The sequence below is a fragment of the Myxocyprinus asiaticus genome, chromosome 47 (genome assembly GCF_019703515.2).
Source record: "Myxocyprinus asiaticus isolate MX2 ecotype Aquarium Trade chromosome 47, UBuf_Myxa_2, whole genome shotgun sequence".
NCBI lineage: Eukaryota > Metazoa > Chordata > Actinopteri > Cypriniformes > Catostomidae > Myxocyprinus > Myxocyprinus asiaticus.
The window spans coordinates 18,291,090-18,307,500 of NC_059390.1; the positions used below are offsets into that span (position 1 = coordinate 18,291,090).

At 38.0% G+C, this 16,411-nt stretch overlaps 1 protein-coding gene across 1 annotated transcript in view; it reads right to left on the minus strand.

Annotated features, from left to right (window-relative positions):
- LOC127436756 (staphylococcal nuclease domain-containing protein 1) overlaps positions 1–16,411 on the minus strand; it is a 247,121-nt gene that overhangs the window by 204,762 nt on the left and 25,948 nt on the right. Inside the window, exon 10 of the mRNA XM_051691102.1 lies at positions 5,244–5,348. Within this exon, the coding sequence (XP_051547062.1) occupies positions 5,244–5,348 (105 nt within the window). The remainder of the gene's footprint in view (positions 1–5,243; positions 5,349–16,411) is intronic.

Genomic DNA, 16,411 nt, shown 5'->3' on the forward strand with positions numbered 1-16,411 from the left:
AGCGCTATGGAGGGACGAATTTACAAGTTTGCCAAGCAAGAAAGCCAGAGGTGTGCAGAGTAAACACTGAAAACATGTATTTGAAGATGAGAAAAAGTCCTGGCAATTGCTTTGATACAGTTATTGGAGAAAATAATAAAAATACTCGTTTACGTTAAGGTCTTCAGATGTGATCTCTGGATGCGAGTAAATAAAGCAAGCATAATGGATATAAAGATATGATGAAACATTCAATATCTCTTCATAAAGTTTAACAGTTTTAAAATTGATTGATGCTTTGTACATCATTAAAGAGTAAAACGTGTGTAAAAAAAATGACTATGGTGTTAAGTTGGACCCGTCGTTGCAAAGACAGACTTTGCATATATGCAAATTGCCCGGTAATTATTGGTTGCCACTTCAAAAGTTCAGCAGTAACGTGCCATATTGCAATGCTTAACAAAAGCGCAATGTGGGCAATGCTGTTGCCTCACTCCTTAGGGTTCAAAGCTGACGAGAGTCATGTGGAAGCCTCTCAACTGTCGTCTCTGTAACAGTTTTGCTTTCAGTCAAATTACTAAACAGAAAAATTACTTCATGGTAGAAACTTGGTTGGTCATCGCTTGGTTGGGATACGGTGGAAGGAAGAAATGCACAGAGTTACGCACAAAATAAGCACAATTAGAACTATGTATGTGTGGTGATATAACCACTTGACAGCATAGAGTAACACTGTAAAGCCTCAATTTCTTAATTTTGTCTATGCATCTGAATGACATGAATGAAAGCTCACAATGTGCACGCACACAAACAGCATGCCATTACCAAGAGCTATTTTACTAAACAATCAAAAGAGTAATTGGAAAAATGTTTGCAGCTGCTTTGAAACCATTTTACAGCTGTTGTTTGAATGTCCACAGTTTAAATTAATTACAATGCCAATTCAAAAGTTGCTGTGTGCTAAACTACTGGGCTATGCAAGGCAGAATTGATTAGTTTGATGAAAAGATTAACAGCAATCTTGTTAATTATGTAACATTGTGTCAAGGTTAATGTAGCATTAGATTAGGAAGAAACAAGTTAACACCCCACTTTGATTTCCAAGAAACAGTTCTTGAACTACTATTGACACATTTGCTGAGGATCATTACGTTAAATGAAGCGCATAAAACACCACCACATTAACCTCTTTAGAAATTAACATTTATTAATTTAAAACCTCACATTATTGATCGCTACATAAAATGCACAAGAAATAGACATAACCTTATCTCCATCAGGCCCCATAAAGCTAAGAAAGGAAAGATGCTATTTATGAAGTTTAATTGTTTGGCACACATACTATGTTTGAGTTTCTACCAGTTGACCTTTACTCAAGAGAGTAGGACAGGAGAACAGGGTCAGAGTTCAGATTTATCATGCCAACATTACTATTGATGAGACCTTATATTCAAGGACAGCATGACCTCTATGTAACAGGCAAAACTTAGCTTTAATAGAGGAACTACTTTGCACTCTACCCTCTCACTCTCTCTCCCTCTCTTTCACCCTTGTCAGAGTGCATTCGAGCAGGGAAAACATACTGCAAGTAGTTTTGGTGCAGAGATACACAACAAAAGATACAGGCAGTAAAGTGTACAGGAGGGCACGCTTCAAAAGCGAATACATGTTCTTCCAAAACGTCAATACTTACACTTATGTTTCCTACAATGTTACTCTTCATGGAAAGATGTGCTACACAGAAATCCTTGAGCTATAAAATAAACTTTGCATGGAGATTTTTGAGATGCATGCTGTCATGTGCTGCAGGACGGATACCATGGTATTATGATATCCAAGTCACGCTGCTTGATACACAAGCTCAGTATCAAGCTCTGATTTACCTTCTGTAGTACAAAAAGACTGAGAAACAGTAATAAGAACAAGATTTTTTTTATATTTTAATAAGATGATGTGAGAGGTGCTTGTTCATGCAAAACTCGCTGCCACGTTGCTGTGGTTGCTAAGGCATTCAGAGTGCTTATTTGTGCGTTGCTATGTTGTTGCTTACTGACCCAAGTAAAGAGCTAACCACAAGACTCTATAATATTCTGACCCCTATATATGGCTCAGGTCTGTCTCTCACTGCAAGTCTAGGGGATTTGTTTTTTTTAGACTATTATATCGGCAGGCGAAAATCCTAGGGCAGATTGCTTGAAAAAAAAAACGTAAGCACACATCTCTTCAACAAGCTGCTTAATTTAAGGGAACAATCATGTCCGTTGTGCACCAAATTTAAAATCCCTAACACTACTCAGGCCTAAAGCCAAACCACACAGCTCCAAAGGTGTATCAAAACATTACAATCTTCGGAAAATCGGACAAAAATGCAAAGACTATATCGTTTTTAATTACAGAATGAATTACAATTCCATAAACCACTGCAAATGACGTAATAATTAAAAGCAATGGAAAACCATTTAACTATTGAATTTAAGTTGTTGATCTAAAGTATAGAAACAATATATAACAATTTTATTGCAAAATACTCTTGTATATGCAAATACAGGTATGTGTGCTCTGTTTGCAACTATTCTCCGACTGGTGGATCATTTCCCTTCAAGATCACAGCTAGTTTAGTCCTTCATCAGAAATTCTTCTCTTAAAAAAGATATTTAAAAAAAATAAAGGAAATAACATCGATTGTATATGCTTCAGCAGAAGCATATACAATCGATTAACAACCTCAGAGCTCACTGTGGGCCTGTCTTTAAAAGGTTATTGTAAAAAACATTCTCCTATGAAAAAAAAAAAAAAAAAGAATGGGGGGCGGGGGGGGGGTTAATTAAAATGGTTGATACCGAGAGGAAAAAGAATACACAGAGCTGTTTTCTGTCTCCTTGTTTACACTAAGCTGAAAAAACATTCTGCAACACTTCCGAAGCTTCTAGGTTTATCTTGAGAAAACAAGTTAAAAAAAATTAATGCAAAGAACCCTAGTTTTTTTTAAAGCTCTCTGCTTCGTCTCATGCCTCAGAAGCACGTATGAGGAATAAAGGTTTTGCATAAAAATATTAGCAAATGCAACATTTAGTTACCTTGTCCATCCACCAACGGCTGGAGGAAAAGAAAAAACAAAATGATTTATGCCGCTTGACTTGATGCCATCTCTAATCTGATGTGTGCGCGGTCCAAATTAAAATAACAGGTTAACAACAATGTGGCGAAACGACCAGCCCCTCCCTCTCGTAATCGTTGCCCCGCCTCTTAGGACCGTCCTTCAGCCAGGCTCTCAATGGGAGTGGGCTGGAGAGAGGAGAGATGCCATTTGGGCAGCGGATGGTGAGGTGCACTTGATGTAAATAGAGCCTCATCACTGCCGCCAAAAGAACGTAGAGCACGCCTCTCCTCAGAAAGTCAGACTTTATCTCCTCGTACACACACTGGCGTCCTCACAGGTCCGGGAGCAGAGCGGCGAGGGTACCGGCCAAGATTGATAAGCCGCTGGACCCGCTCCCCGGAAACCTGCGCGAATTAGATGTGATAGACTATGTTTTAAAATGCAGCATTTTGCGGTTCAGTAATCGTGCAAGGCCATATTGTGATTTCAATCTTAATTCAATTAATCGTGAAGCCTTTTTCCATGTACATTTCTTTCACGTCCATAATGCAAGTTTATTTCCCAATTTAAAACTTCTTGACTAGACTGAAAATTTTCTGATGTCTGGACTCTGCAGGAGTTTATGACTATACATGCAAATGGTTTGATATACTAACAATGGGTACTTTCAAGATAAACTTCATTTCAATATAACTTTCTAGATAGATCTGGTTAAGCTAAAAATGTATACCTACATTGGCTAAGATGCATTTTGCAGTTTTCTTATTCTACACAATTATTTCTGAACATCTGGGTTATTTTAAATAAATAATATTTTTATGTATTTTACATTTACACTATGTTGACAACTGCTTGTGTGGTGCACTTTGTGCAATTTTCTTGCACACCTACATGTTTTCTATAATGAATAGAACTTTTATTACAAAGTAATGAACCAGTTTGCCTTGAATTCTGACAAAGAACATGTCATTTGAATCATGAAGTTACTTTTTAGTTTAAAATGTAAAAGTTGAAAAAGACATGAATCATCCTTAGAGATTTTTTTTGCCATTTTTCCCAGCCCTGCATATGAGATCTAAATACATTCATAATCTTTATTGCTTTGTAATAAACACTAATCAGATTAAATCACAGATGAGAAACAATATTTGAGCTGTCAGGCAACAAACACGCTCTAATCAGAATGCTCATCGCAGCGCCGTATCCATAGATACAGAAGCACAGCTACATATTCCATCACTGCATTTACATGTGCATAGCAAAGTGTCTCTCTGGAACATCTCCTTTTAAAATATTCACAATCTTAATTATAAATCAAACACTCCAATATCTGATATTATAAGAATATTAAAGCATGTCCCTGCAGAAATGTGCATGCAAGAGAAGAGCTAAATAATTTAACACCCTCCTTAATAAACTACACATCTAATTTGCAAAATCGGCGTTAACAAAAATTTTCTAACGTGCTATATCAACATGCCTGTTATTAAAGGAGGTTTAGGGTCAGCAAGAGGGTGGCTTATTAAAGACCCTAACGCACGAATTTTAACTGCCTTTATTATAATTATAATGACATTAAGCCACATATCTCACAGAGAAAGCGGCCATTACACATCAGCTCTCAATAATGTCTTAATGTGCTCAAATCAGAACGGACATGCACATTTCTGCACGTCCCATGCATTTCGGCAGCTATGAAAATGTGCATGCATACGCAGCCCCAGAAACTGATGAATTTGTGTAAATTTGCAAACTTACGCAGATACAAAAGTGAGTATTAGAGAATAGCATTGGATCGAGTGGATGTGTATGACATTAATGGATGAGAAAGAGAGAATCGGTGAAAGCGTGTGCTCATTATCGGAGTAGATCTATAGGGCCTTTGGCTGCAGTGCAGCAATGGTGTCAGATCGAGTGGAGGAGAGGGGGGGTGTTAGGGATATGTCTCTCTACCTCCCCCTGGTGTTCAGAAAATCTACTGCGTTGAGATCAGAGATTGAAAGACACATACAGAGAGGAGATCAGTCCTCTTAAGAGAAGGAAGGGAGAGAAAACCTTCATATCAGCATTTTGCAAACAGTGTATCTGACAGCCGGCACCCTGAGGATTTGGTAATGGCCTTTCTGATGAGGATATCCAAGGACAGACGAACATTAACTCGTACCTCGCCTTCGAGCCTTGGGGGCCTGATGCTGGACAGGTGGATGGTCTTATACTCTGCAGAGTTCAACTTAACCACGATGGCATCTGCATTCACGACTTGCATCACCTGTACAAAAGAGAAAGAAAAGAAAAATCAGACATGGACAGAAAGAAAGTACAACTGATTAGTCTTATTTTTTCAGCTTCATTTTTTTATGAATTAAAGCTTAAGAGTCTAACTTTTTCAATGTTAAAAAACTTGCTCCTATCCCAGCGTAATATGCCAAGACAACTATAAGTCAGCCATTTATAGGTTGGTTTCCTCAAAAACTGCAAACACAGTGGGACTTTATAAAAGAGTGCTAGCGCTAAGTACAGCACTATGCCAAAATTCATAAGCTCAAAGTCAGTGGGCATGGCCATGAAGTTTTGGTATTTTTGTGCAAGCATACACCAAGTCTAGGCATGAGTGGGTCTGGCAAAATCTTGCACTCTAGGTGTGAGTGGGTTTGGCAAAATCTTGCATGCAATGCGCTAATGGGCTGGGTCAAGTGCAATTTAATTCGAAGGTTCTTCTCCGGATATTGCAGCATCTGCATCCTATTATACAGTCTATTCCCTGTCAGCACAAGCAATATAAAAAAGACAGCACATTCACAAAAAGTTTGTAGTGTAAATAGACAGTAGGCAAAGAATTAGAAGAACTGAAATATTTCTGACAGTGACACACTCCTTTTATAAGCATAGAAAATTTGATTCCCATCAAGATTTGGATGTACGCTCCATTAAATTATAGAAGTGTAAGCATTATTGATCATTTTTATCTACTGACACACAAATCATGGTTAGTATTAACAGTGATTGTATTTACACGCACTTCTACTGGTTGATTTTGAAAACAAAATTAAAAGAAAAATATTTCTAAATTCAAAATTACACTTCAAATGAAATGAAAATATAATCTAAATAACAAAGTGATCATAAAAATCATACCAAATCCAAACATTCTACCCTCTCCAAACTTCTTCCACCTGGCCCTTTTTCTGTGACTTAATCACTACGACAACAGGTAGAAAAATACCAATACAAATTAGATCTTAAATACAATTGTAAATATAAACAGTAATAATATATATATATATATATATATATATATATATATATTTATTTTTTTTTTTTTAATAAAACATGACCTATATATAGCTTAACACAAATCTAAAATTTTTGTTTCATAAAACGGTGACTGTCAGGGACATAATTTGATGTTCCACTATATTTTTGAACACTAACTTTATAACCACCTGCTGGTGGAATCTCCAAATTGCAAATGTAGGAAATTTAGTCTTTGCTCTGAAAACAGACCTGCTTTTGAAACATCTTGGCACAATGACCCATTTCTCAGGAAAAGAGCAAATTGCGTATTTCGACAATTCATTACCTTACAATACACCCACAGTTTGCGTACATTCACCTAGAGATAGCACAAACACTCCCACCCATGCCCACTTGCGCTTGGTACTGGCACGAAAATTGCACTTAGAATTACCGCTCTATCAAAAATGGAATAAGACGCAGTGCATGGTTTTGCGTGTAGCGCTGCACTTTGCACGTCTATGAAAATAGAGCCCTGTTGCTCTATGGCGCTATAAAAATATTCCAATTACGTTTGAAAATACTGCAATTCAGTTTAATGGCGCAGACTTCGGCTTTAAGAGAAGCAACCTTTTAAAGAGGGTTTTAAAAAGCTGACAGTGTGCTACAATTTAATAAGCGTTAGTTAAACGGTAACTGTTGGCTCCCAGTACAGTAAAACACTGAAAATATGTGCGTCTAAAGGCGTCCCCTTTGTTCCTGTTACTATGCATAACCTGTAGGCCTTTTGTGCGAGGACTGCGATAGGTTTGTTTAATGAAAGCTTATAGTTTAGTCGTCTATGGATTCATTACAGCAATTATATTGAATCGACTGCATCTAGCTTTCATACATTGCAAAGCAACTTGTCTGATCAATGTCAGGTAACCATAACAAACATGACATGATCATAATAAACTAGCCTAATAACACAGAGCTTCATTAAGGCTGACTAGTTGACTAGTGTTCAGAAAACCCCCTGACAGATCATTGTAGAAATTATGCAGTTTTGCACATCCTTAATATTCATGGATGATGCTGAAAGATTGCATGAGTGGGTGTAAGAAAGAGACTCAGCGAGTGAGAATGGTGTCAACCAAGTCTCCGCTCCACTTTGAGGACCGAGAGACTTGCTTGTTGCTAGAGAAACATTACTGTACCCTGCTACGAGCCTTTTGCAGTACAAAAGGAGGCAGCTGCAAACAAAACACTTCTCCCACTCTCTGCTCTCAAACGTGCATCCCTCCTCTCTCAGATTCTCTCATCCTTCCACCATTATTTCACCATTTCACTCACAGAAGATAATGAAAACGACCTGAGAGGAAACACAAAGGACCAGAGAGAGAGAGGGAGGGACCAGTCCATCATTTTGTTTGGAGGAGCAGAGACAGGAAAAGGATTACATCAAGCACTTACAAGTGTGCCACAGTGTTTGTTTAGCAACAGAGCTCCACAAATACAGTCATGCCCCTTACAGAGAAGGGAAAGAGACAAGATTTTTACATTTTGTTGGTGCTTGCCCATGTCAATTCTGTTGTGGGTGGTTGCCAGGGCGTTTTTTAATGTCAAAATGTGTTACTTTCACAGTTTATTGTTCATTGACAACTATAAGTAAGCCATTCGTGAGTTTACCTCCCCCAAAAGTATAAACACTGAGCCTCCCAGTCGCTATCAAAACATTGATTAAACGTTTAATCACCTTTTATTTAGTATGGCTTATTTGTTCATAGGGAATCAGAGAGTGCAAAAGGCCGTGATGAGTCTAAGGGTGTTGCCAAAGATTGTTTGAAAACATACTTTATTTTTGTAATTCCGTTTTGTGTCACTAGTAGCGCAAAAATTACACACTTCACCTTTAAGGCCAGAAACACTTATTTTGTTGGTGCTTGCCTGTGTCAAAGTTGGCGCAACAATGTTTTTGTAGGTGGTTGCCAGGGCGTATGTTATGCAGACATTTTAAGACTTTGTAAGGCCAAAAACAATTAACGCAAGTACGCAGATGCGAATAAGTGACGAATGTATTACTGACATGTGGTCCAGATGAACATACAAAACATACATTCTTGCAACACAGCTTAGGGACATGTCTAATTATGCATTACAAATGCAGGTTGCAATTGCTTGATGCATGGACCATCCACACAACAAGACAAATGTCACAGAATTTCTGATGTTTAGAATCATGTCTTAGTATATCACATCTGGTGTCATCTTATATGATCATCAGCTTATTTAATAAAGGAGTCAGTGATGTGGAAGATGACAGGTGTTTGTGCAGGTATGGGTAATGGATCAGATATAATCAGACCTGAACAGATGGGAAAAAATACTAAAAAAAAAACCCACAAGCATTATCTCATCTGAGCAAATTAAGACGAAATTACTGTCTTCAGAGCGACACATAGAGGAAGTGAGGGTGATATGGACAGAATTATGGCAGAGATGGGCAAATTGAACACCTTTTAACTGAACCATCACGGTGGAAATTAAACTGATCACTTACAAAAACACTCGACTGATTGACCGCCAGTGGCAAGGCAGAAAACATAGCCTATGGATGCGTTTATGTCCCAACTCAACAAGGTCACCAGAAAAAAACAGACATTCATTTTTCTGTGTTGTGTGGTGGTCGTAGTAGAGCAGAAATGGGAAGGATAAGGCATTTTTTGAAGTTTCAGTAGTGGTCACACATACAGGGCACTTCACTGCAAGCTGTCAAGAGGAATCCAGAGCCTAGATCCATGACTCACTATTCTGCTGCAGCCTACAGAATGCTGCAGGGATCCACTGCCACCAACAGACCACTACTAGAACTGCATCAAAAGCACAGCAGTACTAACTAGATATGCAAATATTACATTTTTTATTATTTTATTTTTTTTATTAGGATTTTTATTAGGATTTTATCATTACATACATATTTCTTTTGTGTGTGTGTGCTACAGATTTACTTACACTGATTTTTTTTTTTTTTAACAATTAAAAAAAGTTAAATCAAAGAAAAATGTGGTACTAAATGAGCTAAAATTTCCTAACTAAATGAGCTAACATTTCCTAACTAAACTGAAAACTTGCAACCTTTATAAAAATGCACTATAGTAGTGCCCTGATAAAATTACACTATCAGATGTTAATGGCATGATTCTTAGGTAAATACTATGGTCCTGAATGATTACCATATTCACAAAACATGGCATTTACATGGCATTACAAGGAAGTTCTAAAAATACTGAGGAGTTACCTTGAAACATGTCCAAAAAAAGACCTTCACCAAAGTACGTCCAAAACATTAAAATAATTGTAATAACATTATAAAAACATTGTAATAACATTATACTACAATACTTTAAGTGAAAATACCTAGTTCCAGTTTACTGTTTCAAATCAACTCCATTTATGTACACAAATATTTAATTACTATTTTTCCTCCCCCAACTGACCCTTTGCTAAGCCCCGCCTTAAAAGTGCTTCTGACCAATCCTGTCTTAGCAACTGTTGCTTTGCCGCAAATACTTTGACATGCGTTTGCTATTTTCCAATGTAAGCCTATGGAAATAATATGTGTTAGAGTACTTTTAAGCAGGATTTTATCAAAATAATCCAAAAAATGTAAAATTTGTAATAGTGACGTGTTACCCAAAGAGGATATACGCAGTGTTTTTCTCTCTTTTTAAAAAAATCTTTAAACCTGGAGAAGAGCATGTTGGATTAAACTGTGTCATCCCTCATTCCCAAGTAAACATATAACATCTTCAACGACACCTACATTTGCTCCAAGGTAAATGAAAGCTAAAAACTGAACATTAATTAATGTAATGATTCAAATCATAGCAAAAGCAATAGTAAATAAACAGTTCACAGCATCAAAATGAGTGTTTTGAGACGTTATAAACAGCTCTGCTCACTTGCGCTAATGTTATTAGATGCGTAATAGCTATTTTGCCATTTCTTTTCAAGTGACTGTAATAATTGTTTGCCTTGATCTTGATTCACATTCTCCACACTTTTTAACCAAATTATTGTGTAATTAAACAATTTCTCTGCATTACAATGTCACTCTTCATACCAGCCCACGTAAAAATATTACCCCTTACGTTTATGAAAATATTTTGCCAAAAACTGTGCCATCCACAGCAATCTCCCATTCATTCCAATGGAGAGTTCTGCAGAGCTTGTCAGAGCAAGCGACCATAAGGGGGCGGAGCTTAGTGAAGGGTCAATTAAGATCCACTTCTTTGCACTCAACGCAAAAGTTGTCATTGTCAAAAGTTACCGATAAATTTAATCTGGTTGGTACTTTGAAAACACAGCAAGGCAGATAAGATTAAGATAAATGCTGTAAATGAAGATGTTTCTCTCAAACTCTTAATGCATATATCTAAAGAGCAGGACATGTATCAAAATATAAATACTGGGCATTCTGCCTTTGTCAGTCACTTTTTCTGTTGACTGCTCTCACTCACTCTCTCACGCACACACAGTATATATACACACACTCACACAATTTCAAAGTAAATCGTCTTTCTTTCCAGGCTCAGAGAGATCTGAGGCTAGCTAAAGCTCATATAAATGTTTTATTCTTCACTGCTGGTACTTTCTGACTCAGGGAAAAACACACTTTTGTGTCCGAAACTAATTCTGTAAGCAGATTGCAGAGCAATACCTTTACATAACCAAAGGCCAAGCATGAATATTTTAAAGGTCTTAAAGTTCAGAGAAAAAGGCCTTATTTTAAGAAACGTTTTGCATAAAAACACACTTGCCAACATAGGGGAGAGCACAATGTGTGAACAACAATTAAGGCTATGGCTTTAAACCCTACTGATGTGGCATTAAACCAGAGATCAGCTGCATTTTAAAATAACGTCACAGTTACTTCAAAATGCAACTAAACACATTCTTAAAGTCTTATAGTCAACACAAAATGTCATTCGCAACCCATTTTACTTCTGTAACGTGACATACACTATATTGCCAAAAGTATTCGCTCATCTGCCTTTAGACGCATATGAACTTAAGTGACATCCCATTCTTAATCCATAGGGTTTAATATGACGTCGGCCCACCCTTTGCAGCTATAACAGCTTCAACTCTTCTGGGAAGGCTTTCCACAAGGTTTAGGAGTGTGTTTATGGGAATTTTTGACCATTCTTCCAGAAGCACATTTGTGAGGTCAGACACTGATGTTGAACGAGAAGGCCTGGCTCGCAGTCTTCGCTCTAATTCATCCCAAAGGTGCTCTATCGGGTTGAGGTCAGGACTCTGTGCAGGCCAGTCAAGTTCTTCCACACCAAACTCGCTCATCCATGTCTTTATGGACCTTGCTTTGTGCACTGGTGCGCAGTCATGTTGGAACAGGACGGGGCCATCCCCAAACTGTTCCCACAAAGTTGGGAGCATGTAATTGTCCAAAATCTCTTGGTATGCTGAAGCATTCAGCGTTTCTTTCACTGGAACTAAGTGGCCAAGCCCAGCTCCTGAAAAACAACCCCACACCATAATCCCCCCTCCACCAAACTTCACAGTTGGCAAAATGCAGTCAGACAAGTACCGTTCTCCTGACAACCACCAAACCCAGACTCGTCCATCAGATTGCCAGATGGAGAAGCGTGATTCCTCACTCCAGAGAACGCGTCTCAACTGCTCTAGAGTCCAGTGGCGGCGTGCTTTACACCACTGCATCCGACGCTTTGCATTGCACTTGGTGATGTATGGCTTGGATGCAGCTGCTCGGCCATGGAAACCCATTCCATGAAGCTCTCTACACACTGTTCTTGAGCTAATCTGAAGGCCACATGAACTTTGGAGGTCTGTAGCGATTGACTCTGCAGAAAGTTGGCGACCTCTGCGCACTATGCGCCTCAGCATCCGCTGACCCCGCTCTGTCATTTTACGTGGCCTACCACTTCATGGCTGAGTTGCTGTCATTCCCAATCGCTTCCACTTTGTTATAATAACACTGACAGTTGACTATGGAATATTTAGTAGCGAGGAAATTTCACGACTGGACTTGTTGCACAGGTGGCATCCTATCACAGTACCACGCTGGAATTCACTGAGCTCCTGAGAGCGGCCCATTCTTTCACAAATGTTTGTAGAAGCAGTTTGCATGCCTAGGTGCTTCACTTTATACACCTGTGGCCATGGAAGTGATTGGAACACCTGAATTCAATTATTTGGATGGGTGAGCGAATACTTTTGGCAATATAGTGTATTTCCATGTGAAAAGGGATGTTAAACAAGAAGAAAATGTGGAGCAGGACTTGATTTTATGCATTGGAAAGTGATTGGACAGCATTTAATACTAGAACTGAGACAGACCTGAATATGAGTTTGCAGGCTATAAGAAACAAATCGATAATTAAAACATTTTTAACTTCAAGTCAGCGCTTTATTTCTGTTTGAAATGAATGAACACTCACGTGACGTTCGTTCCTCTGTTGTATACAAAGCAGGAAGCGATTTTTTAAAGTTAATAAAGTAATAATTATCGATTTGTTTCACACCAACTTATCGATTTGCTTCAGTTGACATTAACTGATTGACTGGAGTCATGTAGATTTTGCTGCCTAAATATGCCTTTTGGACCGTCAAATAGCCAGCAGCCTGATGGCACCCGTTTACTTGCATTGTATGGACAAAAAGAGCTGAAATGTGCTTATAAAAACTTCACTTCGGTTCTACTGAAGAAGTCATACACATCTGGGATGGCTTAAAGGTAGGTAAATCATGAGAATTTTTATTTTTGGGTGAACTATTCCTTTAAGGTGCTTTTTTGGTGTTTTTGTCCTTTTTGGAGCTGGACAGCCTCACTATAAACTAGTCTGAAACAGGTAGCATGGCAAGAGTTGCATAACACTTCTTGCAAAATATCTACTTTTGTTTTCCCTATAAAAAACATAATAGCATAAAGGTTTGGAATGACATGAGCCAATAATGACATACTTTCTTCCTCTTTTAAGAAAGTAAACAGGGTCAATTTTGATTTCATGCTGATTAAGTTTGCACTGACTTAATCTTTCCCCATGCATTACAGGCAAGGGACAAAGAAGCAGAGAATCAGCTGTAATTTAGCAGGGGAGTCTTGAAGGCTGCAGCTAAACAGAACCACTGAGATGGCCCAAGGCGGACTTTACAGAGTATGCAAAACAAAATGAAATACCTGAGACCTGAAAGGCCTGCCTCACTGACAGACAAAAAAAAAAAAAAAAAAAAAAAAAAAACCGCAGTCAGCGTTGTAAGATGCTGCGGAGCTCAAATATTCTTCAGAACCGCCAGTGATAAGGGAGTTTGAAGATAAGACGGAGCAGAGAGAAGGTCATTTGTGGGACTCAGCTGGTGAAACGCCATCCTTTGCTAATACAGAAGCATTGACCTAAACTCTGCTGTATCTTCCTCAAGTTACTTTATGGTCAGTTCTGAAAAACAAACCTAAATCTAGAGATCAAGTGTTTGACCAGAGGCCCAAAGGCTGACTAAAAATCGACAGGTTCTAGTGATCTTCTAAAAATGAAACGACCACAGTAGCATTTTTGAAGACTTCAAAACTGCAACAGCATCTATAGTACAATTCTTTGGCTATGTACAAACTACAAAGTTATTGTACTGACAACCGCATTTAAACATAGAAGTGAATCCTCTAAATAAGTAGTTCTCAACTGGTGGATCGCAGGTCTGCTTGGATCGTTAACAGCAGGAAAAAACTATGGATTACTATCCATATAATACTGCATATCTAGGACAGCAAAATACATAAAACATATACATACATTTGCCTGACTAATATGTAATCATGTAATCCATAAAGTGTTTTTAATGGATTAAGAGTATTTAAAAATATAATCTAATTACAAGTACTTGATTTTTGTAATTTAAATACATAATATATACAGTGCATTCATAAAGTATTCAGACCCCTTCATTTTTTTTCACATTTTGTTATGTTGAAGCCTCATGCTAAAATGCTTTATTTATTTTTCACATCAATCTACACTCCATAACCCATAATAACAAAGCAAAAAATTTATTTTTGATAACTTTGCAAATGTATTAAAAAGAACAAACTGAAATATCATATTGACATATTCAGACCCTTTGCTATGACACTTGAAATTTAGCTCAGATGCATCCCATTTCTCTGGATTATCTTTGAGATGTCTCTACACTTTGATTGGAGTCCACCTGTGGCAAATTCAATTGATTGGACATGATTTGGAAAGGCACACTGCAGCTGAAAGCTGAACGCAGAAAAATACAGAGATATCCTTAAAGAAAACCTGGTCCAGCACGCTCAGGACCTCAGACTGGGCCGAAGTTTCCTACAGGACAATGACCCTAAGCACACAGCCAAGACAACACAAGAGTGGCTAAGGGACAACTCTGTGAATGTCCTTGAGTGGCCCAGTCAGAGCCCGGACTTGAACCCAATCAAACATCTCTGGAGAGACCTGAAAATGGCTGACCACCGACAATGCTCATCCAACCTGACAGCCTGAGAGGATCTGCAGAGAAGAATTGCAGAAAACCCCCAAATCCAGGTGTGCAAAAGTTGTTGCATCATACCCAAAAAGACTTGAGGCTCTAATCACAGCCAAAGGTGCTTCAACTAAGTACTGAGTTAAGGGTCTGAATACTTATGTCAATGTGATATTTCAGTTTTTTCTTTTTAATAAATTTGCAAAGTTATCAAAAATCTGTTTTTTGCTTTGTCATTATGGTGTATGAAAAAAAAAATTATATACATTGGTGGCCAAAAGTTTGGAAAAATGTACAGATTTTGCTCTTATGGGAAAAAATTGGTACTTTTATTCACCGAAGTGGCATTCAACTGATCACAATGTATAGTCAGGACATTACTAACGTGAAAAATTACCATTACAATTTGAAAAACAAATTCAGAACTTCTTAAACATGTTCATGAGAACTTCAAAATGTTCTCATAAAAAAAAATCATCCACATGCAGCAATGACAGCTTTGCAGATCCTTTCAGTTTGTCCAGATACTCAGCTGACATTTCACCCCACACTTCCTGTAGCACTTGCCATAGATGTGGCTGTCTTAATGGGCACTTCTCATGCACCTTACAGTCTAGCTGATCCCACAAAAGCTCAATGGGGTTAAGATCCATAACACTCTTTTCCAATTATCTGTTGTCCAATGTCTGTGTTTCTTTACCCACTCTAACCTTTTCTTTTTGTTTTTCTGTTTCAAAAGTGGCTTTTACATTACCCCTGAGTCTTTTCTTTACTGTTGTAAATTAAACTGGTGTTGAGCGGGTAGAATTCAACGAAGCTGTCAGCTGAGGACATGCGAGGCATCTATTTCTCAAACTAGGAACTCTGATGTACTTATCCTCTTGTTCAGTTGTACATATGTCCTTGTCAGAGCCAGTTGTCCTTTGTCTTTGAAGACAGTAGTGTACACCTTTGTATGAAATCTTCATTTTGTTTTTGTTTTTTTGCCAATTTCAAGCATTGTATAGCCTTCATTCCTCAAAACAATGATTGACTGATGAGTTCCTAGAGAAAGCGGTTTCATTTTAGCCATTTTTGACCTAATATTGACCTTAAGACATGCCAGTCTATTGCATACTGTGGCAACTCAAACACAAAGACAATGTTAAGCTTCATTTAACGAACCAAATAGCTTTCAACTGTGTTTGATAAAATGGCAAATTATTTTCTAACACCAAATTAGCAATTTAGCATGATAACTCAAGGATAAGGTGTTGGAGTGACGGCTGCTGAAAATGGGATCTGTCTAGATTTGATCAAAAATTACTTTTTTCAAATAGTGAAAAATGACTAGTATAGTCAGTAATGTCCTGACTATACTTAGTGATCAGTTAAAGCTTGGTCGCAAATGGGTCTTCCAAATGGACAATGACCCCAAGCATACCTCCAAAGTTGTGGCAAAATGGCTTAAGGACAACAAAGTCAAGGTACTGGAGTGGCCATCACAAAGCCCTGACCTCAGTCCGATAGAAAACTTGTGGGCAGAACTGAAAAAGCGTGTGCGAGCAAGGAGGCCAAAAAACCTGACTCTGTTACACCAGTTCT